This window comes from Thamnophis elegans, chromosome 12 (genome assembly GCF_009769535.1).
Source record: "Thamnophis elegans isolate rThaEle1 chromosome 12, rThaEle1.pri, whole genome shotgun sequence".
Taxonomy (NCBI): Eukaryota; Metazoa; Chordata; class Lepidosauria; order Squamata; family Colubridae; genus Thamnophis; species Thamnophis elegans.
This window is the reverse complement of record NC_045552.1, coordinates 16,801,174-16,826,847: the sequence shown is the minus strand read 5'-3', so window position 1 is coordinate 16,826,847 and position 25,674 is coordinate 16,801,174. Positions and strand designations below refer to the sequence as shown.

At 43.2% G+C, this 25,674-nt stretch overlaps 2 protein-coding genes across 4 annotated transcripts in view; both read left to right on the top strand.

Annotated features, from left to right (window-relative positions):
• SESN2 (sestrin 2) overlaps positions 1-2,321 on the top strand; it is a 45,995-nt gene extending 43,674 nt beyond the window's left edge. For all 3 annotated transcript variants that reach the window (XM_032227161.1, XM_032227162.1, XM_032227160.1), the window contains one exon: positions 2,143-2,321. In XM_032227161.1, coding sequence (XP_032083052.1) covers positions 2,143-2,229 — 87 coding nt within the window. In that variant the 3' untranslated portion in view covers positions 2,230-2,321. The remainder of the gene's footprint in view (positions 1-2,142) is intronic.
• A 15,740-nt stretch (positions 2,322-18,061) lies between these two features.
• Positions 18,062-21,982, top strand: MED18 (mediator complex subunit 18). The gene is made up of 3 exons (XM_032227101.1): positions 18,062-18,251; positions 19,868-19,953; positions 21,187-21,982. Exons 2-3 carry the CDS (start codon positions 19,881-19,883, stop codon positions 21,738-21,740), a joined length of 627 nt encoding a protein of 208 aa, XP_032082992.1. The 5' UTR covers positions 18,062-18,251; positions 19,868-19,880; the 3' UTR covers positions 21,741-21,982.
• The last annotated feature ends 3,692 nt before the right edge of the window (positions 21,983-25,674 follow it).

Sequence of the window (25,674 nt, the reverse complement as noted above, 5' to 3'; positions counted from 1 at the left end):
TTAATTCCTTTGAGTCTGCAGATGGACTCGGCCACTGCAGAATGTAGATCCCAATTTATGGTTTAGCACAATGTGTTCCACACTTGGCAACTTTAAGATATGTGGACTATATGGCCAGCTGGGGAATTCTAGGAGTTGAGTCCACACGTCTTAAAAGTTGCCAAGTTTGAAAAACATTGTATGTTCTGTGACTCCCACCCACAGTGGATTCAACAAACAAACTGTGGTTTAGCCAATGTAGGAAACCATTCACTAAGAAATAAAAAAGGCAAAGGTTCCCCTCCCGCATATGTGGTAGTCGTTCCCAAATCTAGGGGGCGGTGCTCATCTCCGTTTCAAAGCCGAAGAGCCAGCGCTGTCCAAAGACGTCTCCGTGGTCATGTGGCCGGCATGACTAAACGCCAAAGGTGCACGGAACACTGTTATCTTCCCACCGAAGGTGGTCCCTGTTTTTCTACTTGCATTTTTTATGTGCTTTCGAACTGCTAGGTTGGCAGAAGCTAAGACAAATAATGGAAGCTTACTCCATTACACGGCGCTAGGGATTCGAACCACTGAAATGGCCAACCTTTCTGATAGACAAATTCAGTGTCTTAGCCACTGAGCCACCATGTCCCTTTCACTAAGAAATAGGAACTGGCCAATTATCACCTAGTGAGCTTGATGGCTAAGATCTGGCCTTTGTTCCTTTTGGCTTCTGTCTGTTGTGTTAGCATGACACCATTTCTTTATAGCTATATTAAGGACATTCCTACATTAATGATATCACATTGACTCTTGCCAAGAGCTCGCAAAGGAGGCACAGAACAGGCCTTGTTTTGGAGAAAGGAAGGAAGAGAGGAAGGAAAATTGGATCAGGAGGGGTGTGTTTATATTAATTAACTGCCGGTACCTTCTTCCTAATGAACCACAACAGTACTCTGGGATGTGGGCAAAAGAAATCCCGATTGCTTAGAAGGGCACGATTTTCTGCTTTCATGATTTTCAGCTCTTTTGGGACAGGAAGCACACAACAACTGAAGTATAAGCCTAACACAAACACAAAGTAGCAGAACAGCAACAACAAAAGAGGCTTTAAATTTCACCTGCAAACCCAGGAAAAGAAGCATCTGCACCTCACCCATTAAGTTGCATCATCAACCTAGCCCAGGATGATCTTTGAGTTCCTCCCAGGTGTTCCTCAACTGCCAAAAATTTTGCCTTAGGCACATTTGAGAGCTGCAAAATACTCAGCTGTAATCCTGAAAAGGAAGAAAAACAAGACCCAAACAAGGGACAAACTAAGTAAAGAAGTGGTAGTGGATCCTTTTGACATCTACGTGATAGCAATTGATCCCTTTGTGTGGTAGATTCACTGGCTGAAGGAGAGGGGCAACCTCTAGGGCCGTGATGGCAAACTTATGGCACGCGTGCCAGAAGTGGCATACAGAACCATATCTCTGGGCACACGAGCCGTCGCCCATTGCTCTTCCAGTTTCTGGCACGCATGCATACACCGGCCAGCTGGTCTTCATGTGCACAGGAGTGCCAGAAAGCTGAGCTTCTGGTTTCCCAGTGTGCATATGCAGACTAGCCAGCTGGTCTTCGTGCACGCATGCATGCCCAAAACTGGAAGACCAGGTGACCAATGCACATGCACACACCAGAAACTCAGCAACCCAGCATGCAAATCTGCACTGGGGAACTGCTCTTCCAGTTTCCAGCACTCCCCCCCCCCCCATGCACATATCCTCCCGTTTCGGCACTCAGTCCCAAAAAGGTTGGCCAACACTGCTCTAGGGGGAGTAAAGAGACATTCCAGCTTGGGGTCAGTTGAGGGGAGGAAGCATTGGAGGGCAAACCTTTAAGTCTGTATCTGCCATTTCCCAGACAGTTTGGCAAGTTTCCTGTCATGTAGGTCAGCTGCTGGCTGGAGAATTCTGGGAGTTGAAGTCCACAAGTCTTAAAGTTGCCAAGTTTGGGAACCACTGATATAGGTGATCGAGAAGAAAAGTGTCTATTTAGGCCTATTCATGGAGTGGTTCTGGTTGTTCGTGCCTGATATTTTGAGATCTTTCTGGGATGCCAAGTGTCGGTGCCAGGCCTCTCTGCTTGTGGCAAGCCTCGCATCACTTTCTATCATGCCTCTTCTTGCCTTTGTAGGTGCATGTCAACCTGCTGCTTTTGGAGGCCCGCATGCAGGCTGCCCTCTTGTATGCTCTGCGAGCCATCACCCGTTACATGACCTGACTGGACTTCCATGGGTGAGGCAGCCTTGCTCCTGGACCAGGGAGCTTTCTTCCAAAGACCTGTTTCTGGAATGTCTGGTGGGAAAAAAAAAATCGAGTTACCTCACCTTCTACCTGCGGCTATTTTTTGGAAGCGTTTTGTATGGAACTTTTCATTCGCTTTGCCCAAAAGCGACCCAGTGAGGCAGAGGTGGGCTCAACATGAACTCTTCCCTTGATGTGTGAAGGAAACCGACCACTGTTTCATCATCATTACCGGGGGAGCCATCCGTGGTTTCTTGGTTTTGCCAAGGGTGGCCCAAGGTTTCGGAGTTTGATGCTCTGGTGGTGGCCAGCTTTTGTTCAAAAATTCAAGAAAGTCTTGCCTCCCACGCTGATGTCTCTTGATGACTACCTTGGCGCTCACCAAAGTTGGAAATGGCAGCATTTTAATGGATTGTGCAATGAATACCCTCTGTCCTGTCTACATCTTCTTCTTTTGGCAATGAAGATGGTCCTGAACCAGCTGAGGCAAAGATCGCCAAAGAGATTCCCTCTGCCATGGACACACCTTTGCTCTTTCTCTTTGGTCTCACCTGGCTTACAGAACTTTGAATGTAGAACTTTGAACATTTCAAGCGGGTAACCCCTGAAGCTCTCTTAAGAGTAGGGAGCGGAGATATGCCCTGGGTGTGTATGTGATGATGACAATGTATGTGCTGGATTCATAACAAGCTGGCCCACTAGCGTAACTGGTGATTTACACACTACATTGCTTTTTTTTTTTCTAAGCTTCAGATCCCAAGAACTTTTGTGTTTCAGATGTTCTCTTTGCGAATATGGAAATCTCTCGGCCGCAGAGTGGGTGGTGGCTTGCAGACGAGGTCAAATTAGAAAAAGAATGTGGGTTTGTTATTAGTTGGCTGGAATATTCTCCCTTCCAGTTGTTCCAAAACAAGACAGAAAACTTTATCTTAACATGGGATTGATTTGTCAGATCAAAAAGCTAGCTTCAAGTTCACAAACCTCTCTTCCCAACCCCCCACCCCAGGATATTTGCTTTTGTCCTCTTTTTTTCCTTGTCCTTTTCTAAGAAGATTTTTTTTCCCCTGATGTAAAGCTGTGTTGTTTGGCTGTTAAATCCCATTATCTCCTCTTGCTCAAGGGTTTGAGCTTTGGACATTGTGAAACTCTTTATCTTCTTTACCGTCTATTCCCTGCTATTCAGAAAGCTTATATCGATGCCTGTAGCAACCGGGAATGTCTCTCTCCATCTGTCAAGCCAATCTCCTTTTTGAGGTGACCATCATAACACAATCCAGGCAACTTAGAAATCTGGAGGCTGGGAGAGAGATGGTTAAATGCCTGTGGGGATTCTCCATCATCCAGGTCATGGCTGCCCTAATGGTGCTTTTCAAAAGGCAACTGGAGTTTGTTTTTGTTTTATTCCCTTGGAATTCAAATTCAAGGAAAAAACCCAAAGTCCATTTGCCTTTTGAAAAGCACCTTTGGGCTCGTCGCCTGATCTATTCATGCAATGAAAGGAGACTCCAGATGTAAGAAGTGGTCTGAATCATTTCAGATTATAGAACTGCAGCTTAAGCTTCTTTCTTATCATTTAAAAAAAAAACATACTCTCTGTAATAAAATAATTTAGCATGGAAGAAGCTTGGCTTAGCTTCTCCCCTCTGCCAGACTAAAGTTTTATTTGCAGAGAATTTTAGATATTGTTCCTATAAGCCAGCCCGAGTTACCACTGCCTTGAGCGACTGACTCATCCCTTTGAGGTAGCAGTGCGTGATGACTGAGGACATGGCCAGATAGGGAGTGGCCAAATTTGTTTTTCCCCTAACTACCACTGATATTTGCTGGCAGTGTCCTCCCTAAGAGTTCAGTACTGCCCCAATCCAAATAAAGTGAGCTTTATTTGACCTCATCCCTTTCTCCCTTACCCGGCCCTGTTTGGAAGAGCGGGGAGAAGAAATGAACCATTTTAAAGATGCTGACTCTGGAATTCTGGGAATTGAAGTCCACGCATCTTAAACATTTGCTAAGGTTGAGAAACGCTGCCTTAACCTTTTGTCAGCCAAATGAGAGGTTGACCTTGTATCAACCCTCTTGGTGTTCACAGAACATAAGCTTTGTGCTGGTCAATCTGATCACGTGAAGTCTACGCTGCCAGTTCCCTACCTCTGATTGATTGGGTTCTACTGCTGCTTGAAGCGCTCACCGTGTGTGTGTGTGTGTGTGTGTGTGTGTGTGTGTGTGTGTGTGTGTGTAACAAGACCCTTGTTGGAATGCTCAGTTGCAAAATTATGATCCCTGAAACTGTAGTACAGCAGATCATGGCTCGTATTGATGATACTGGGCTCTCTGTTATGGTCCAATGGCTCTTCTAAACTCCATGCTCTAATTATCATCATGTTATTGGCAACTAGAGAATAGGATGGGGAGGATTTGAACGATGGGTCTTGTTGTTCCCTTCTGTTCCCTCTCTACTCTGCTCCAAGCAATATTGCCGAAGGTTCACGTTTTATTTAACTCATTTCGCTGTCAAAGCTAGCAGTCCCCCTAACAAAAGGAAGTTACTCATGAGGCCGAAAGAAAAGATGATTGAGCTTGTTACTTCTGTCAAGCAATTTCTCCTTCCTGCTATTACTCACTCTTCCTACTCTGAGAAGGAATTAAACGTCCATCATTTCAAAAGTTGGTACCTAGGAATGGGAGGGTTTAAAATACTTTTATCCCAACTCCCATGGACCCATTGATGTCAGGAGCTGGTAGGAGTTGGAGTCCAGCAGCTAGAAAACGGTATGTTGGTTAGATTCCCTGGCTCCTTGGCTTCTTTTTCATTTTTTCCCCCTCAGTATTACATTTCAGTTTGGTCCCATGTGAGTCTTCTAAATCCTGGAAAATTTCAGCTCTGGCTTTTTGCTGTCTCTGCATGCTTATTATAGAAAATCGACACTTCTTTAGGTATTATGAGTTGCATAATACCATCCACTTTAGCCCTTGTGGCTTGAAAGTTGGAGATGATAGGAACCATAAGTCAACATCTGGAGAACCACAAGTTCCTCACTGCTTGTTTCCAGTTTCTTCCTTTTTGTAATCTTAGGATTCAAATCCGAATTTTAGACTGGGGACTAAGCCCTAAAGTCGCACAATGCAAAACAAGCAACAATCTGCCCCCCCCCTCCTTTTCCTCCTTGGTAACTACATCCCGGCAATAACCAGCTCCAAATAGCAGCTGTGATGAAGTTGGGTTCCCAGGAAAATGTGAAGCTTTCCAGGCATTTCTGAAATATACATAAGATTCAGTTTGGAGCAAACAACTCAGGTTACAAGAGCTAAATTTAACTATTGCAGGCCCGGTCAAAGGTTGCCCCACCTAGAACTGTTCAGTTGGAGAGGGAGGTGAGTTTAGCAGCCAACACAACTTGGTGCAGTATCTCCTTGATGCAGAGTTTGTTTGGCTTAGAGACACAACCTGCGTTATTTTGTCCATCGGCCAGATTCCTGCAGTAGACATATATCCTAGAAGTCCATGAGAGAAGTCCAATTGTGATGGTTTATGCTTACTTATGGTACTCTCCGTGCCAGGAACGGTTATCCCAGAAGCTAAGGGTATCCAGAACATGTTTGCGGGCATTTTATTCTGCTTTAAACCAAAGAAAAGAAAGCCAGGATTCATTTGTGGAACCCAGCTTATAAAACAGGATAATCGGACACCACCCAACAAGATTTTTCAAACATTTTGAGAGCCAATTTGGTCTAGTGGTTAAAGCACCAAGCTAGAAAGTATAAGACAGTGAGGTCTGGTCCCACCTTAGCCATGACATCCAGCTGGATGACTTTGGGGCCACTCACTTGCTCTTGGCCCAACTCATCTTACAGGGTGGTTGTTGGGGAGAGGGGGAAAGGAGGAGGAAGGAGTGTTGGATATGTTCACCACCTGGAGTTATTTGTAAAAATAATAATAAATACAAATAAGTAAATAAATAAATGCGGAGTACTTATCGCAGGTTTCCGGTCAGAAATTCCGGTTTGGCATAGGGTCAGTAATGGGTTTACTTAATTCAAGGGTGTCCAACTTAAATCCAACTTTAAGATTTGTAGAACTTAACTCCCAGAATCCCTTAGCCAGTATGGCTGGCTGGGAAATTCTGGGAGTTGAACTCCAAGTCTTAATCCCTAACTTAGTATATTTTGTTGAAAACTGACAAGAATCATGGACTAAAATTTGCAAACTTTCTGACAGACCTTCTCTGACATGAGAAGATGGTCAGAGTATTTCCAACTACCGTAGCTGAAACTTCTCAGACTGAGATGAAAGTGATTGTGTGTGTATGTAGGGTGGGGGGGTGGTGTTATTGTATTGTTTGGTTGATTCTACTTCAGTTTTATTTGGATACCTGCACATTTAATTGTTGTTACCCATCTTGAGCTTCAGAGCAAAACTTTAAAAATAGCTTGCAGTCTGTGAAAAATCACCATTTCTTCAAGTTCTTAAGCCTCACTTCAGACTTAATGAAAGGTCTGTAACAGAGGTGAAATGCTATCAGTTCGGACCAGTTCACCCGAACTGTTAGTAAAAAAAATGCTACCGTTTCAGGTGAAACCAGTATTTCCGACGATCAGCTGTGACACACGATTTAGATTAGCTAGAAAGCAGGGTTTCCTGCTTTCCAGCTAATCTAAATCGCATGGCACAGCGGATTTCCCCCCCTCGCTGTTCTACTTACCTTTGCAGGTGTGCTCAGTAGCAGGCTCCGCCAACCTGCCTGGACCTCATCACATCTGTTTTTGACACTCTGCGTATGCGCGGAAATGGTACATGTGCCCACATTTGTGAACCGGTAGCAAAGGTTAGTAGATTTCACCCCTGGTCTATATCCCTGAGCATCCAATTGATAACTTGCCTCTTCCAGAGGGAAGTTTGGCCCCCTTGCCTTAAAATGGTACAATTCTGTGTGTGTGAGGCAGCGAGAACATGATGTCTGGAGCTTTCACCTGAGTGTGCCGCTACATTTCACGTTGGTGCCAGCTTCAGTGAAATGACCCTTGACGGACAACCTTGCCATCTGGTCGCCTCTTTTCCTCCAGGCCTCCTCCCAGATGGTGTCCTCTTCTTCCCCTCCTACTTATCACCCAGTAGATCTGCAGATCGGGCAGCCCCCAAATCTCCTTAATTCAATCTTTTGCTCCGCATTAAGTTATGTTGTTTTTGTTTTGTTTTTTTTAATGTATTTTCTGTATCGGCGCTGTGACTCTTGATTCAAAGTGTTTGTTTTTGGAAAAAATAAAATTGCCTTTTTGTTTACCAGAAACATGCTTGGAATGGCATTCTTGACAGTGCCGGTTTTATTGAGAAAAGTTGGGGTTTAGAACCTAAGAATCAGTGGTGGGATTCAAATAATTGAACAACCGGTTCTCTCCCCTAATGACCAGCTGGGTAGGTGGGGCTCGGTGGTCATGTGACCGTGTGGGCGTGGCCAACTCAACATCACTCACGTCGATGGGCGCTTCGCCTTAGCTATTTAAATGTAATAAGGGTTAACCGGAGAGGCAGTTTCTGTAAGCAGGTCAATAAAGATCAGGCTAGAAACAACACCAGAATGTTTCCTTCCTGCGTTCCTTATAGGATTAGCCCTGGAAAGTGGGAAAAAACAAAAGGAGGTTTCTTCCAACAACCGGTTCTCCGAACTGCTTAGAAAGTTAACAACCGGTTCTCCCGAATAGATGCGAACTGGCTGAATCCCATCACTGCTAAGAATGCTCTCCCCCTTCCCCATTTTTAATCGCAGTAAGACTTTTTGTCATTCTGTGTGGGTCATCAGCCATGCTTCTTGTCTTATGCTAGAACTAAGGAGACATTTCCTGACAGTGAGACCAGTGGAAAAATTAATCGGTTGTCAGCAGAAGTTGTGGGTGCTCCATCACTGGAGATTTTTAAGAAGAGGCTGGACAGCCACCTGTCTGAAGTGGTACAGGGTCTCCTTCTTGAGCAGGGGTTGGACTAGACTAGAGCAGGGGTCAGCAACTTGTGGCTCTGGAGCCGCATGTGGCTCTTTCATCCCTCTGCTGCAGCTCCCTGTTGCTGGTCAGCTCCATAATTGAGAGGGCTTTTGGTTAGGACAGGTAGAGGAAAAAGGACGTCCAACTCCTGGACTAGAGGATCTCCACGTTCCCTCCCAACTTTTATTCTGTTATTTGGATGTATTAATTTAAGAGCCTTATTAATTTAAGAGCCTTACTGTATCTCCATAAATTCAGATGTTGGAACCTGGTCATTCTAGTTTTCCAAACCGCAGTTTATGGCTTCATATATTATGTGACCCCTACCTAGCATTCAATAGACTACAGGTAGTCCTTGTCTTGCAATGATTCATTTAATGATATTTGACGTTATAACAGCACTGGAAAAAAGGGACTTATGATAGTTTTTCACACTTATGACTAGTGTAGCAATTCCACGGTGACATGATCAAAATTTGGACATTTGACAACTGTATTTATGTTAGTTGTAATGTCCCAGGGTTCACTGTAGCTTCCAAATTATATTTTTTATCATTAAAAAAAACCCAAATCAAAAGCAAATACTTCGACAGACAAGGATATTAATCAATATACTACAATGCCCAACATCAACACTTTGACCCAATGCACCCTCCCTTTGGGGGACATGCTGTTCCATGGGGCAGGCATAGTGACAGAAAAGGCATGCTTCCTTGGTCTTCTCAAATGGCACTGCCTGATGGAAAAGATCCAGAACATGCCAGCTCTATTGGATCTGGTGGGACGAGCAGAACAAATGGGAAACAGGTGGTCCTGGAAACAACTCTCCAATAACAGATCGAAACCCAAAGACAACATCGCAAAATCCAGTTGAGTTCAATCCTTTATTTGTTTGCATCTAATGGACAGAATCTTGAGCCATGGTGGCGCAGTGGTTAGAATGCAGTACTGCAAGCTACTCTTGCTGCCTGCCAGGCTGCCTGCAGTTCGGCAGTTTGAGACTTACTGGCAGAAGGTTGACTCAGGATGTGAGGGAAGCTTTTAGTCATGTGCTTTGTCTGGAGTTGGTGAAAAATAGTGTAGCTTTTTCAGATGAGCAAAAGGGATCTTATCAGTAATGTGCAGAAGTGAAGAAGATCTCCCTCAGTCTTTGGGATCCATGAAGCAGCTTGTATTCCAGAGGTGGTCTTCAGCTGGTTCCAGTTCAGGCTCACTGGTAATGGTGGCTGCAGGAGGCTCTGTCCACCCGGCCCCAAAGTAATGCGCGAGCAATGCGCATGCAGAGAAAGCGGTGCACATGCACAGGCAATGCGCTTGCGAACAAAGTGAGCCAGTAGGGAAGGTAAGTGAATCCCACCTCTGTTGCATTCCTATATAATTTGGTAATGCCAATTGCCATCTCAGCTTGGTGACCCATTTTGCTAAGACAACATGAGTAGAACTTCAACACATTCCTGGTTGTATTTGAGAAACTGTAACTCGGTGCTAGAACAAAATGCATATGGAGAACCTTCACATTCATCCCCCGACTTCTTCTGGGCTGGGGAATTCTGGGAGATGGAGTCCATGCATCTGAAAGTGCTGTGGTGGAGAAACTCTGCTGTTGATAATATAAAACTAGCTGCAACTATGCTTCCCCTAAAGCAGCTCCTTATGTTTCCCAATCAGCACATGGGACTAGATAATTTATCTCAACAAACTATTGCTGCCGGAGTGGAAGTCTTGCAAAGGCCCCTGATAACAAAATCTTTGCCTAGCTTATCTCTTAACCTTCTGAAATTCCCTGAACAAACATTTCAGCTCTTTTAGTTAAAATCCACCAGTACTCGAAAGCAAACTTTTGAGAAGATAAAGAGCTAAAAGGAGGGGCCTAGATAGCTTATGGGCTCACATGTGAATGTTTCTCAGAAACGGTTGTTTGTGGCATTCAGCTGCCTAGTCCAGCCCAAAAGAGACTGCCGATTGGCCTTCAGATCACCTGAAATAAATCTCTGGTGTAGGCCAGTTTAAGGGGTGCAGTGGCTCAGTGGCTAAGACGGTGAGCTTGTCGATCAGAAAGGTTGGCAGCTCAGCAGTTCAAATCCCTTAGTGCCACATAACTGAGTGAGCTCCCATTACTTGTCCCAGCCTCTGCCAACCTAGCAGTTCGAAAGCACACAAAAATGCAAGTAGAAATATAGGAACCACCTTTGGTGGGAAGATAACAGTGTTCCATGCGCCTTCGGCATTTAGTCATGCCGGCCACATGACCATGGAGATGTATTCGTATAGCGCTGGCTCTTTGGCTTTGAAACAGAGATGAGCACCACCCCCTAGAGTCGGGAATGACTAGCACATATGTCCAAGGGGAACCTTAACCACTACCTTGAATTTGGTGGTAGTGGTTAAGGCAGCGGTCTAGCAACCAGGACATTGTGAGTTCTAGTCCCACCATAGGCGTTAAAGTCAGATGGGTGTCCCAGTCACTCTCTCTCAGCCAAGCTCGCCTCCTAGGGTGGTGGTTGTGAGGAAAACAGGAAGAAGAAGTACTAGGAATGTTTGCCACCTTGAGCTACTTAAGGAGCCTATCAGAAAACATTATACCTGTGTGGGCAAGTAATAAAGGTGGGATAAAAATCTAAGAACTATTGATTCTCTGCATAGCGTCAGCCCAACTATTTGGTGGAAGGTGACAGGTGTCATTAGTTTGGTGTTAATGGATAACACTATATATGCCACAAAGTCTGTTCTTCACCAACACCAGGAATGATCTGCTAGTGCATATAAGTTTGAGGGAACATATTGGTTAAAGGATATTTAATTGGTACTCCATGCTGCTGGATGTGGGGTACAGGTGATATGTCATCTTTAGAATAGAATAATAGTTGGAAGGGACCTTGGAGATCTTCTAGTCCAGCCCTCTGCCTAAACAGGAAACACTATACCATTTCAGACAAATGGTTATCCAACATCTTCTTAAAAACATCCAGCGTGGAACATTCACAACTTCTGGAGGCCAGTTGTTCCACTGGTTAATTGTTCTAACTGTCAGGAAATTTCTCCTCAGTTCTAAGTTGTTTCTCTTCTTGATTAGTTCCCACCCATTGCTTCTTGTCCTGCCCTCAGGTGCTTTGGAGAATAGCTTGACTCCCTCTTCTTTGTGGCAACCCCTGAGATATCTGCTATCATGTCTTCCCTAGTCCTTCTTTTCATTAAACAAGACATACCCAGTTCCTGCAACCGTTCTTCATATGTTTTAGTCTCCAGTCCCCTAATCATCTTTGTTGCTCTTCTCTGCACTCTTTCTAGAGTCTCCACTTCTTTTCATCATCCTGGCGACCAAAACTGAATGCATGATTCCAAGTGTAGCCTTACCAAGGCATTATAAAGTGGTATTAACCAGTTAATCTTCTACCAGTATCTCTGGCAGCTTAAATTATCAGTACAAGACCCTATCAGAAACTCTTATATCTATATGGGCAATCCTGTTTTTGAAAGCTGTGTGGAGTTTGGTAAGATGTGTTGGGAATGTAATGAATATGACCAAGAGATTCATGTATGGAGTCAATCATGGGAAAAGGTTAGAACAACCAAGGGGAAAAAAAGACAAGGGGCATTTTAATAATATCCAAGAATGGATTCCATGTAATTTTGAGGAATCACTGCCTAGCAAAGAACTCTTGCATAAATCAGGAATAATCCTTGAGATTTGGCCCTTCATGTTCCAGTTGAGGTTTTCTGCTGTAGGTCATGGATGATCGTACATCAGGTCTTTGTGACACAGATATAAAGGTCAGGGAAGGGCAGCTCTTAAGCCTTTAGCAGTCTCAGTCAAGGAAGCATTGGAACTTTTCTCAGAACTACTTCAAGCTGGAAACAGACGTACAGAAGAAAGTCTTTGGAGTATATAAATAAAGCTAAGCTTGATGTTCCTTTGTAAGAACATCCAGTGCTGGCCCCAGGATTTGGAGATGCTTCTCCCCTAAAAACAAATGAACAGACTGAAATTTCTCTGGCCCTGTGGCCGAATATCTAGGATGTTATGCGGAAAGTATAAATAGTGTAGTAAAGTTGTTTTATCATCTTGAGATCTTCTGCTAATCTTGAAGTCATGGCACATGTCCTGCCTTGTCAACCCCTGAAACTAGTACTCTTACTTTATTAGGATCAAGGGTGGATCTCAGATCCATTTTATCCTCTTGGGAGCTATAGCCGGGCAAAACTAAAGATGTAGGACTGTTGTTTTTTTGGCAGTATTTATTTATGTAAGGAATTTATTTAGGGAAGGTATATTGCCGCCTATTCATACTCAAGGCGGCTTACAGAATATAAAACCTCATAAACGAATAAAAGATGAGTCATATAATAAATTAATATAATAAAATCATCCTCCACCACCCACCCTCCAACAGCACTTCATGGCAACCATTTAATGGGCTCCATCCCACTCTGGGTTCCCCAAACCCACAAACAAATGATAGCTGATCATCATCCCCACCTCCCCACCTCAAAACAGACTCTAGTAGGTAAAGTTCAATCATTGGACATTATCATTCTATTATGGCTATATTAGGTTGCATTTGATAATAGGTCAGAAACTTGCAGCAATTTGCTCCCACACTTATTTGGATGGCCCTGGACAAATCATTACTTCTCTGGTGTTGCAAATACAAGAGATAAGAGTAGCAAGCCTCCCTTTCTTCAAGGATTACTTTAAACCAGAGCGGCTCCTGTTGACAATTCCTGTTGACACATATTAAAAGGGCGAGTTGCTCCCCCGAGCCATACGTGATGGAAGTCTCAGAGCTGATCCCACTGACCACATGATCACTCTGATCAGCATGTAGCTCTCTCATTAGTCTGCTGCAAATGTTTTCCTGGGTGCAGAAGACGTGCGCTCTTCTGAATCAATAGGTTAATCACCCATTTCCCCCCACCCCATCCCCACCAAAAGCCTGTTTGCAAAGTGCCAAGAGAATATAATGGCTGCGAAACAGCTGTTTGTGCTTTCTAATTTTGGAAGATGGGAAATCATGCATAATGAAAGTGAATTTGGACACTTAACTTTCCAAAACAGAAGGGGAGGGAATATGCAAGGATAACAGCTTGACTTGTCAGATAAACGCCCCAATGTATTTTTCGCTCCTTTCATTTTGTTGCTCGTGTTAAATTTGGAGCACGCCCTGCTGCAGAGCATGGACTAAAATAACACAGGATGGTAGGTGAGACTGCAGAATAGTAACTGGGGATTTATAATGCATCTAAGCCAGAACCTGGTTTGGTTGGGTTTGAAAGAGCACATGCAACAGAGGAATAAAACCAAACCTTAATTACAGGTAATCCTTGACTTGCAGCAGTTCATTTAGTGACCATTCGAAGTTACAACAGCACTGAAAAAAACTGACTTATGACTGTTTTTCACACTTACGACCCTGGCCACATGATTTACATTCGGATGCTTGGAACGGGCTCATATTTATGACGATTGCAGTGTCCCAGGATCATGTGGTCATCTTTTGCGACCTTCTAACAAGCATAGTCAATGGGGAAGCTAGTTTCTCTTAACAACCATGTTATTCATTTAACAATTGCGGTGATTCGCTCAACAAATGTGGCAAGAAAAGTTGTAAAATGGGGCAGAACTCACTTATCAAATGTCTCACTTAGCAACATAAATTCTGGGCTCTATTGTGGTTGTAAGTCGATGATTACCTGTACAGTGATTGTTTTGGTGAATACACCATAAGAAAAGTGTACAGAGCACTGGACTGTGTATTTGTCATACATACAACTGCTTTACCACGTAGGTTCTGGGCTGCCCTAAAATACAGTGGGGATTGCTGCACTTTAGCCCAGTATTGGCTAGGGAATTCTGGGGGTTGAAGTCCATACAAGTTAAAACTGTTGTGGCTCAGAAATACTGCTCTAGCCAGCAGACTTGTCTCCTCACCTACAATAGATTTATTTATTAATTTTTTATCGCAACTTTATTACTTTATTACTCAAGGCAGCAGACATATCTAATACTCCTTCCTCCTCCTATTTTAGCCACCACAATTACCTTGTGAGATGGGTTGGGATGGGAGAGTGACTGGCCCGGGTCATCGAGATGGCTTTCGTGCTGAAGGGGACTAGAACTCAACACTCTCCTGGTTTTTAGGGCAGCACCTTAACCACTACATCAAACTGGCTCTCCAGCAGGCCTGTCAAAGGAACGGTCTTACCCACCTGCCCGAACCTATTGCATTTAGCTCCGTGTTTCTCAACCTTGGCAACTTTAAGATGCGTGGATTTTCAACTCTCAGAATTCCCCAACAGACTTGCCAAGGTTGAAAAACATGGATTCAGCTGGATTGCTTTCATTTCTCCATTTGCCAGTCTGATATTTAGAGGTTGGCTGTACCAGTTTATACCTGTATTCTGACCTAATAGCTCTCAGGTACAGAAATCTCTGTGTTAATGACAACAGTTAATAAAACCAAAGGTGCTTTTTTTTAAAAAAATGTTCTCCTTATTAAAACTCATATGGAATCCGAAACGAAAAGATACAACTTATCTCCCCAGCCTAGGAAGATGGCTCTGATGCCAAATCTTCTTGAAAATTCAGTGTATCTTTATGGGAAAAAGAAACAACTAAATTGTTTCAGCTACTTGCTTAATTGCCAGCTATAAGCTTCTCATGGCTTTAGGTTAGTAAAAATGAGATGAAAAGGATGACACAACCCTGGGTATGTTAGTTTTTATCTCTATCGGAGATAAAGTATTCTGTGTGATTCAAAGATTTGTCTATTTCTTTATAGATAGAATTTGCACTAATAGAAAATATTCTTTTGCATATTTCAGGACAGTCTTTAGTTACTAGATAGATATGTCTTATCATTAGGAATGGAATTTTAACTAGCACGTCTATTTTTAAAAAATCCAAGTTCATATTTTCTTTTTTAGAATTTTTAAAATTAAGTTTCATTATAAAATAAAAATATACAAAAAAGAACAGTCAGAAAAGAAAGAAAAGAGAAAAGGGCAAAGACAGATGAAAGAAGTAATGATTTCCAACCTCCTTTGGTGATGTAGATTACAAAAATAATATAACAACATTTAGCTTTACATCTTACATTGCAAGCCATTTCTATAATTATAAAGTCATTCTAATTGTGAAAACCAAGTTCATGTTATCATAAGAGCAACCTGTTCCAAGTCCAGGCATTAATTGACTGTAAATGTTAAAGTGGGTAATTGTTTTTGAGATGGCCAAGGATTGCTAGCTGTAAAGCAATTTAACAACTTTTTATCTTGCCATCCATATGATGAAGCGATGTCTGAGACAGATGGACTATGAACAAAATCTAGAAGTAGTTTACTGGGGCAAAGGCTAAGAATCATTTTAAAAATTGAAAATAAGAATATATAAGTTAGTGTATCTCAGTGTTTTTCAGCCTTTTTTGTGCAAAGGCACACTTTTTTCATGAAAAAAATCACGAGGCACACCACCATTAGAAAATGTACTGCCCCACTTACCAAGTTGACAGCGCGCGTTCTCCTCGCTGCTCCAGTCCTCCGCGATTGTTGCTATGGGCGCATGCATGGGACGTCAGTGACGTCCCTGCGTGCGCTACCTCCCGACGGTCCCCGCGTTTTTAAAGTAAACGCGGGGCCGCAGGGACTTAATAGAGGCATCCCTGTGTCCCGAAAGCAACTTTCGGGACACAGAGATGTCCCGAGGCAAAAACACCCGGCGGGTGTTTTTCCCACGGCACACCTTACACTATGTCATGGCACACTAGTGTGCCGCGGCACAGTGGTTGAAAAACACTGGTGTATCTGATAGCCTGTTAGAATAACCAAGAGAGAACTGCAGCACAAAAGACTCCTAACTTAGCATTCTCGTCAACCAGAAAATTTTGTTCTGGTGCCAATGTCATTTCCGTTAATCCTGGAACATGGAATAATACGGCTGGAAGGCACCTTTAGTCTCTTAGTCCAACTTTTTGCCCATTGCAGTAGGTCCTGAGCCGTGGTGGCGCAGTGGTAAGAATGCAGTATTACAGGCTAATTCAGCTCATTGTCAGGAGTTCGATCCTGACCAGCTCAAGGTTGACTCAACCTTCCATTCCTTCCAAGGTTGGTAAAATGGGGACCCAGTTTGTTGGAGGCAATATGCTAACACTGTAAACCACTCAGAGAAGGCTGTAAAGCGGTATATAAGTCCAAGTATTATTGCTAGTGCTATTCTATACCATTCCAGACAAATGGATGCCCAATTTCTTCTCAAAAGCCTCCAAGAGCGTCGTTAAGTGACGTTAAGTTTCACCACATTTTACAAGTTGGCCATACCCACCCAGTCACATGGCTGGCAAGCCACTCCTACCCGGTCACATGGCTGTCCCACAAATCAGGCCACACCTACAGAAGAGGTTCTAAAAAAAATTTGAAACCCACCACTGCCCCTTATGCTTAGTCAGCATCCAGGTGCCCACCAGGTTATGGACAGTATGAGGAATTCCTGACTCAGGAGGAGGTGGGTTGGTTTTTTTCCCCTCCCAAGGATATTTTTGGACTTCTGTACAATTTGGGTTTTCCCCAATGCTGCTGATTCCTGAAACTGAAGGTCTAGATTTATACAACACACCTAGTTAAGGAAAGATTTAGCAGCATATTTATCTAGGGATAAACTTGCTTAGTTGTTATCTCAGTTCATTCTTTTTCAGATAAATAGACTATGTGAATCCGGGTTATTGGCTTAGTTTATAATCCAGAGTATTTTGTAAGGCCAGCAATTAGTTAATCAGAAACCAAGTTAAAGGTTATTGTGTAAATATTAAAAGTGTGCATGAATACAGTAGTGTCTCAAGACTTAAATATATATATATTTGGAGACTACAAATAACACTAATGCAGGTAGACCTCACTTAGCAACCACAATTTCAACCAAGAACTCCCTCCCTAAACACTACAGTCATTAATGGAAAACCAGGTGACTGTGACTTATATTACTTCCTATTCAGTCATTAAGTGAAATGTCATGTGACTGCAACTTGCAATTTTATTTCCATGCCTATCCCTCTGGTAAACTCACAAGATTCGTTTTTCTCACCATGTCCAAGTATACAGTCGAACTAAACTGGTTGTTGTTTCTCTGTATCATATATGTGAGTATATGCATAATTTTGTATTTATTTATTTTGTCATGTTTATGTAGGGTGTCTTGGAGGTAGTGACTTTTGAGATCTCTATGCAACAAAATTTCATTTTAATGTATGCCGATTAGTGTACATTCAAAGTGACGATAACATTTATTCTAATTTTATGATTCCAAATGGCCTCAATTCAATATCTTAAAGTTTGGCTAGGTGGCTGAGGGGCTAAGACACTGAGCTTGTCGATCAGAAAGGTTGGCAGTTTGGTGGTTCGAATCCCTAGTATAAGTCTCCTGTGTGAGCAGGGGATTAGACTAGATGACCTCCAAGGTCGCTTCCAACTCTGTTATTGTTGACAATAAAGTTTATTTTAACTTTATGATTCGAAATGGCCTCAATTCAAGATCTGGAGCATTTAGTATCCTAAATTCCAGCATGCCTTGATCTAAACCAGAGGTGTCCAAACTTGGGAACTTTAAGACTTGTTGCCTGCTGGGGAATTCTGGGAGTTGAAGTCCACAAGTCTTAAAAGTTCCCAAGTTTGGACGCCCCGATCTAAACTAAAGCACGCCAAATGAGAGTGCAGAATCTGGGCTCCTGTGTACCACCCATGTCTTCTGAGCGGCGCAAAAATTAAACGTCACGCAGAGGTAAGGCCAGGCTTCCCCGGGGGAGCTCCCTCACTGTAAAGCACCATTTTCTTTTCTCCCTTTCACCCACGCCGTGGCCGGGGGGTGGGGAGCTTTCCGTACAATGACGTAATAGGAAAAGATGGCGCCGCCCAGAACAGGCAGAGAGGAACACGCATGCGTGGGCGCGCGTGTTTTGCTGGGGTCCTGGTGGAGAGAGCCTCGCGCTTTATAGGAGAGTCTTGCTGAGATTCACACGTGCATTGATCCAGTGGGGCGGACAGGTGCGTGCTAGCTGACCCCGATTCTTTACCCTTTAAGCGGAGACTTGGGACCGGTGTGTGTGTGTGTGTGTGTTGGGGTTGTGGGACCCAGTTGCAGCTACATGCAATTTTCCCCAAAAGAGGGTAAAAAGGCAAAACGTTTGCATCTGTCCCAGGATACTTGTAGGATAACGACGCCAAGAACGATCAAGGCGGTTATATGTGCCTTGTTTTAATGTTATTGAGCCGAATTTCTTTTTTTCTCTCTCTTTTAATTTATGAACCCTCCGGAGTCACGAAAGTGACAGGAATTAAAAAATAAATAAAAACTAGCAAAACAGTTCAAGGGGAAAACAGTTGCCCTGGTTCAGACGTTGCTCCAAATCTTGCTTCTCCTCCTCCTCCAGGGAAACTGGGCGCTGCAGCAAATGCAGGAAGACTTCGATGGGAGTTTTGATGAAGGGGTGTGTTGTCGAGCAAGGGCCTGGTGGAGTTTTTACTTCGGGGTGGGTGGTCTTAGGCAGGGGGGATTGAAACTTGCATCAGGAAGGAGCCCACCGTGCGTCCTCTTGGGTAGTAGCCAAGATTGACTGAATACATTCTATTGTCAGGAGTCATATAGTGTACAAACTTCAGTTTGTAAAACATACCCAACCCACTTCACAGAACAATGGGGAAAATAGACACGTTTCCCTCTTTTGAGTTTTTTTTTCCTTATATATTTTTGTGTGTTGTGTGGTTAAAATCTAATTTAATAAGTAGAGAAGAAAAGGGTGACAGAAGGAAGTAGGGAGAAGGAGGAGAGAGGGAGAAGAAAGTGATGGATAGGGTACAAATAGGGTGTATGTAGAGGAGAAGAGCCAATAATTGTTTTTGGGAGTTGATGGTAAGATGAATTGATGTAAACATTTAATAATACAATATGATGTTGGCTATGTAATAGTATACATGTGATTTATATGTTATGAAAATGAAAAAATAAAAAAAACTTTATAGATGAAATCTAATTTAATAATAATGCTGTCTAGCTTCACACCACCCGAAAAAGCCAATATATTTTAGCATGCATGGCATATTAACCTAGCCACATTTCTGAATCACCTTTTAGTCTGCAACAGGCTGTTTGTTTCTCATCTGAAGGCTAAACTAGCCATTTTCAAAGGCTTATTTACAAGGATTGCCTCTTTTCTTTGCAAGAAAATGATCTGAGTGTCATCATTTGCCTTTGGATTGTGTTGCACCACAGCAATGTTATTAAATCTGTGATTCTATACCTCATTTAAAAAAAACATACCACCACAACCAAATGTTCATTCAACTTCTAGTTGACTTTGGATTCCTAATTGACTATTAGACAGTAGGAGATGTATGCCCAAAAATAATAAAAGGAGAAACGCCTATCAGCTCTCTTTTCCTTGGATAAATCCTTCCTTTTTGTTTGCAGAGACAATATTGAAGCTTTGTATTTTATTGACTAAATTATCTTTCTCCCCTCTGTTATCTTGGAACTATAGATCCCATGTTGCTTTGGAAATTTTGGGAGTTAAAATTGTAACAGGAGAGAAAGGGATCACGTAGGAGAACCAGGACTAGGTTTTTAAATATATGTATATGTTGTGTTCTGTGTTCTGTTGTAGGGAACTTCTTAGAATGGAGGCCCCACCTGTTACTATGATGCCAGTCACTGGCGGCACCATTAACATGATGGAACATTTGCTTCAAGGTGAGTTAAAGGCAAGATATAAGAGTCAAGAATTGCTTGACTCTCATATCTGATTAATATTACAGTATGTGTCAGTCCCTTAAAAGAGCACAAAGTTGCTTAATTATTCAAGTACCTTCCTTTTATAACTGCGCTACTAAAAATATTAAAAGAAATATTACCTAGGATTTTGAACTGGCAACCCAGGGGGCTGTGGAACACTTTAAAAATACAGGTTGTGTTACAGTATATACTGTGAACTATCCATGACTATCTGAATACAAATAGCCCTCAACTGCTCAAAGTTATAACGGCACTGAAAAAATTTGACTTACGACCATTTTTCACACTTGTGGACATTGCAGCATTCTCATAGTCACGTGATTCACATTCGGATGCTTGACAAATGGTTCATATTTATGACAGTTTGCAGTATCCTGAGGTGACGTAATCACCATTTGTCACTTTCTGACAAGCAAAGTCAATGGGGAAGCCAGATTCGCTTAACAGCCATTTTGCTAATTTAAAAACTGCAGTGATTAACGTAATAAACATGGCATGAAAAGTCGTAAAATGGGGCAAAACTTACAACACTTTTCTCACTTAGCAACCTAAATTCTGGGCTCCGTTGTCGTTGTAAAATCGAGGAATACCTGTTCTTAATTTGGCACCCAACAATTGCTTTACATTCAGATCTCATACATTTGGTATGTAGAAAGTATAATTTGCGATAAGTCCCCCTTGTTAAGAAGAATCATCATAGTTGTATCTTTTGTGAAGGGTTGTGCCTTTTTCTACTCAGTGCAGTTTCTAGAGATACCCTGGTACTGTATGTGGTCCTACACAGTTTTTAGAAGATGGCAGATTGGTGGAGAAGAAGAAACTTTGCTCCTGTCAGTAAAGACAAGTTTAGCAATTCAGTCTTTAAGGGACTGCCACAGAGAAGGTGGTGGTGGTGTCAAGCTATTTTCCAAAGCACCTGAAGGCCCGACAAGGAATAATGGATGGGAACTGACCAAGGAGAGATTCAACCTAGAAATTAGGAGGAACTTTCTGACAGTGAGAACAATCAACCATTGGAACAGAAGTTGCCTTTGGAAGTTGTGGGAGCTTCATCACTTGAGGCCTACAAGAAGAGATTGGACTGTTATTTGTCACAAATGGTGTAGGGTCTCCTGCTTGGGTGGTGGGTTGGACTAGATGACCTACAAGGTCCCTTCCAACTTTGTTAATCTGTAATTTGTAATCCTCCAGGTAGCGTTTTGGATCAAAGCCTAGAGAGTCTTCTTCATCGACTCCGTGGTCTTTGTGACAACATGGAGCCCGAGACTTTTGTAGATCACGAGATGGTCTTCCTTCTCAAAGGCCAACAAGCCAGTCCATTTGTCCTCCGCACGCGACGCTCCATGGACAAACCTGGTGCTCCTTGGCACTTGCGGTATCTTGGGCAGCCGGAAATGGGAGACAAAAACCGCCATGCCTTGGTGCGGAATTGTGTGGATATTGCCACCTCGGACAACCTGACAGACTTCCTGGTAGAAATGGGCTTCCGCATGGACCACGAGTTTGTAGCCAAGGGGCACGTGTTCCGCAAAGGCATTATGAAGATTGTGGTGTACAAGATCTTCCGCATCCTCCTCCCAGGGAACACTGATAACATTGAGCCTTTGTCTCTTTCTTACCTCGTGGAGCTCAACATTGTGGCGCCAGCAGGACAAGATATGGTTTCCGATGACATGAGGAGTTTTGCTGAGCAGCTGAAGCCCCTGGTCCATTTGGAGAAAATAGATCCTAAAAGATTGATGTGAGATGGATTGTAACGGCAGCGGGATCAAAGGTGGAAAGATTTCAGAAATGCATATATGTCTCATGTCGTTCTGCAGAAAAATAAATGAGAGTCGGGTAGCCTTTCACTAATCTGACTGTAGGTTATTTTCAAATGATGAACAATAAAGAAGATAATTATTGCCGTTGGCTTCCTCTTTTGACAATAGGAGTCAAATCTTCTTGGAGCCAAATTAATTTGAAATAGTTTTGATTTTAAAATGGATTCTTTTTGTTGTTTTTTAGGTTCGCTGCAATTTCTGTGTGACCTAAAGTAATGCATACTTATTCTTTTTTGAAGAATTGGCTAACCTGTATTCAAGTTGCATTTATTAACTCATTGGAGTTTAGACTGATTCCTATTGATCAGGGTGTCAAACAGGGGCGGGGGAGAGCGCCCTAGAAACAGTGAAGGACCGGCCCACAGTGGCTCTGCCAGTAAAAATGGAGCTTGGGAGGGCCATGCGTGGCCCCTCTCAGCTCCATTTTCACTGGAGGAGGCTGCAGGAGGCCATCACAGCCAAAAATGGAGCTCAGGAGCCCGTTTTCTCTGGCAGAATGCTCGGACCACTACAGGTGCCCCCGACACAAGTGATGGAGTGGTGAAATTCAAATTGTTTTACTATCGATTCTGTGGGTGTGGCTTGATGGGTGTGGCTTGGTGGGCGTGGCAAGGGAAGGATACTGCAAATCCCCATTTCCTCCCGATCAGCTGGGACTCGGGAGGCAGAGAATAGATGGGGGCGGGGCCAGCCAGACGTGGCATTTACTGGTTCTCTGAAGTACTCAAAATTTCCGCTACCGGTTCTCCAGAACTGGTCAGAACCTGTTAGATTTCACCCCTGGGGTGATGTAAAGCTGGGTGACGAATCACTGCGGTTGTTAGGTTAACCAACACGTTAAGTAAATCTGGCTTCCCCATTGGCTTTGCTGGTTACGGTTGCAAAAGGGGATCACATGCTCCCCAGTCATTGCAACCGTCATAAATTATGAGTCAGTTGACACATCTCTGAATTTTGGTCACATGGTCATGTGACCATGGGGATGCTGCAACGGTCGTAAGTGTGGAAAATGGTTATAAGTGACTGTTTTCAGTTACATTGTAACTTTGAATGGTCACGAAATGAACTGTTACAAGTTGAGGACTACCTGTAATTAATTAATTATTGATTCAAAATCCATCTATCATGAGTCCATTAAATGTTGTTGTTAGTTGCAAAGTCATGACCCACCCATCGTGACCCCATGGACAACGCCCTCTTCCTGTCCTCTACCATCTTCTGGAGTCCATTTAAGCTCACACCAACTTCTTTGGCTGACTCCATCCAGCCACCTCTCTCTCTGTCATCTCCTTCTTCTCTTTTGCCCTCAGTCTTTCCCAGCATGAGGCTCTTCTCCAGGGAGTCCTTCCTTCTCATTAGGTGGCCAAAGTCTTTTGAGTTTCTTCTGCAGGATCTGGCCTTTTAGAGAACAGTCAGGGTTGATCTCCTCTAGGACTGACCTGTTTGATTGCCTTGCAGTCCAAGGGACTCGCAGGAGTCTTCTCCAGCACCAGAGTTCAAAGGCTTCCATTCTTTGGTGTTCAGCCTTCCTTATGGTCCATCTTGGATTATATAGGAGAGGCCCCACTGGAAAGCTCTCTGCCGGGCTTCGCCGCAGTTTTGGAACTGGCTCTCAGAAAAATTACTCCAAATCGTTGGATATGAAATGGGCGGCCTATAAATTTCATAATAAATAAAAGAATTTGCTCAGCACACGAGCTAAACTGGAAAACTTGGTTCAGCCCTTGCTTTCCAAAAAAGAGATTTTCACGCCTGTTTTCCTAGCATCAATAATTAATAAGTACAGATTGAAGTACCTGTGAAAATTTAGCTGCTACTTCAGTCATCACGAATCTGTAACCTTTTCAGATTTGAATTAATCCTCTCGTATGTCAGCAATAATTAACTTGCCCTTCCCCCTGGCTGCTGCAATACAATATTATGCCACCTGGTCAGTACGGGACTCAGACAAGTGGGGTGGGGTGAAGGCTGTGCCAGGAAAAGTCTTCTCCACGTGTGACTGACGCCACCTCATGTTCCAGTCCTTCCTTGAGCGCCACCGACAGTTCTTATCTTTTCTCCTTTATTGACTGTATATTGTTATGGGATGCGAAGAACATAAAGTGGTGTTGATGGACCCCGAGCAGTTGCATAGACCTGTTTGAATGATACATCACTCCAGCCCTGCTCTATTTGAGGTGAGCCCGCTGTGCAGCATGGTAACACGAACAGGGAACAGAATGTAATATGGCCTTCAGCATTCTTTGTTCCTCTTCGGAGAATGCAGCTCTTCTTTTGTTATGTAATTGACATAACACTCACCCTTCTGAGCTGCATTTTAAAAAGCTGGACATAATTGTTCCGCTAAATACCTTCCACGGTATAGATGCAAATCATAAGGACGTGTCTAATCATAACTTAATGTAGTGGGTAGCATGCATTTAATCACTCCCCTGTTTTTTTTCTAACTCTGATCCGGTATTACCAGAATGTTTTTTGAGATTCTTTTTTTAAAACAACAACAACTCTATTGTGTCTTATCACTTGGGAAATTGTCAAAGGGTGGGGACCAGGAGATGGTACTTCTCTTCCATAGCCCCTACCCCCTCGAGTATTCTCCCTTCAGATATCAGGGTGACCCTGTCTCTGGCTGCTTTTTGTAACGCCGTGAAGACTTGGTTATGTGCTTGGACTGCCCAGGATCAGTTGTTGAGATAGGTGGCCATGGAAATAAATACATAAATAAATTCCAGGACTCTGCATTGCAGATAGAAAGCACCAAGGTGTAGAAGACTGATAAAAGTTGCATTTGATTTCAAAAATCTTCAGTGTAAGCCTAGATATGATTTATTTTATTATTTATTTATTAATTAGACTTATATACCGCTTCATAGGGCTTTCAGCCCTCTCTAAGCGGTTTACAATTTTTTTAGCAAATTGAGTCAGCAGATTGCCCCCACAGTCCGGGTCCTCATTTCACCCACCTCGGAAGGATGGAAGGCTGAGTCGACCTTGAGCCGGTGAGATTTGAACCGCTGAACTGCAGATCATAGTCAGCTAAAGTGGCCTGCAATACTGCACCCTAACCACTGCGCCACCTCGGCTCATACATGATACCCTGTTTCCCTGAAAATAAGACCTCCCTAGATAATAAACCCTACCAGGCTTTTGAGCGCATGCGCTAAAATAAGCCCTCCCCCGGAAATAAGCCCTCCCCGGAAATATTGCAACACAGCAGCAGCCGTAAGGTAATCATACTCACTGCCTCCTGCACCTCAAAAATAATAAGACCTCCCCGAAAATAAGGCCAAGTGCTTATTTCGGGGGTCAAAAAATAAGACCCTGTCTTATTTTTGGAGAAACACGGTAGCATGTTGCAGATGTTGGCATTTGCCCATTGCCAAGTTGCCAAGGTTGAAAAATATTGGCACACATTTTTATGTATTTATTTGTATCATGCCTTTATTATTTACAAATAACTCAAGATGGGGAACATATCCAACACAACTTCCTCCTCTTTCCTCCACAACAACAACTCTGTGAGGTGGGTCGGGCTGAGAGAGAATGACTGGCCCAAGGTCATCTAGCTGGCTTTTGTGGCTAAGGTAGGACCTGAACTCAGGGTCTCCTGCTTTTCTAGCCTGGAACCTTAAGCACTAAACCAGAGGTCTCCAACCTTGGCAACTTTAAGACTTGTAGATTTCAATTCCCAGAATTCCTCAGCCAGCCAATTCTGGGAGTTAAAGCGTACATGTTTGGAGAGCCCTGTACTAGAACAAAATGGTTCTCATCATCAAATGTTTGTAGTAGTCTTCAGTTAAACAATCCAGATAGTTTCTACTGATATTGGAACACTGCTGTCATGACTGGGGGTGAC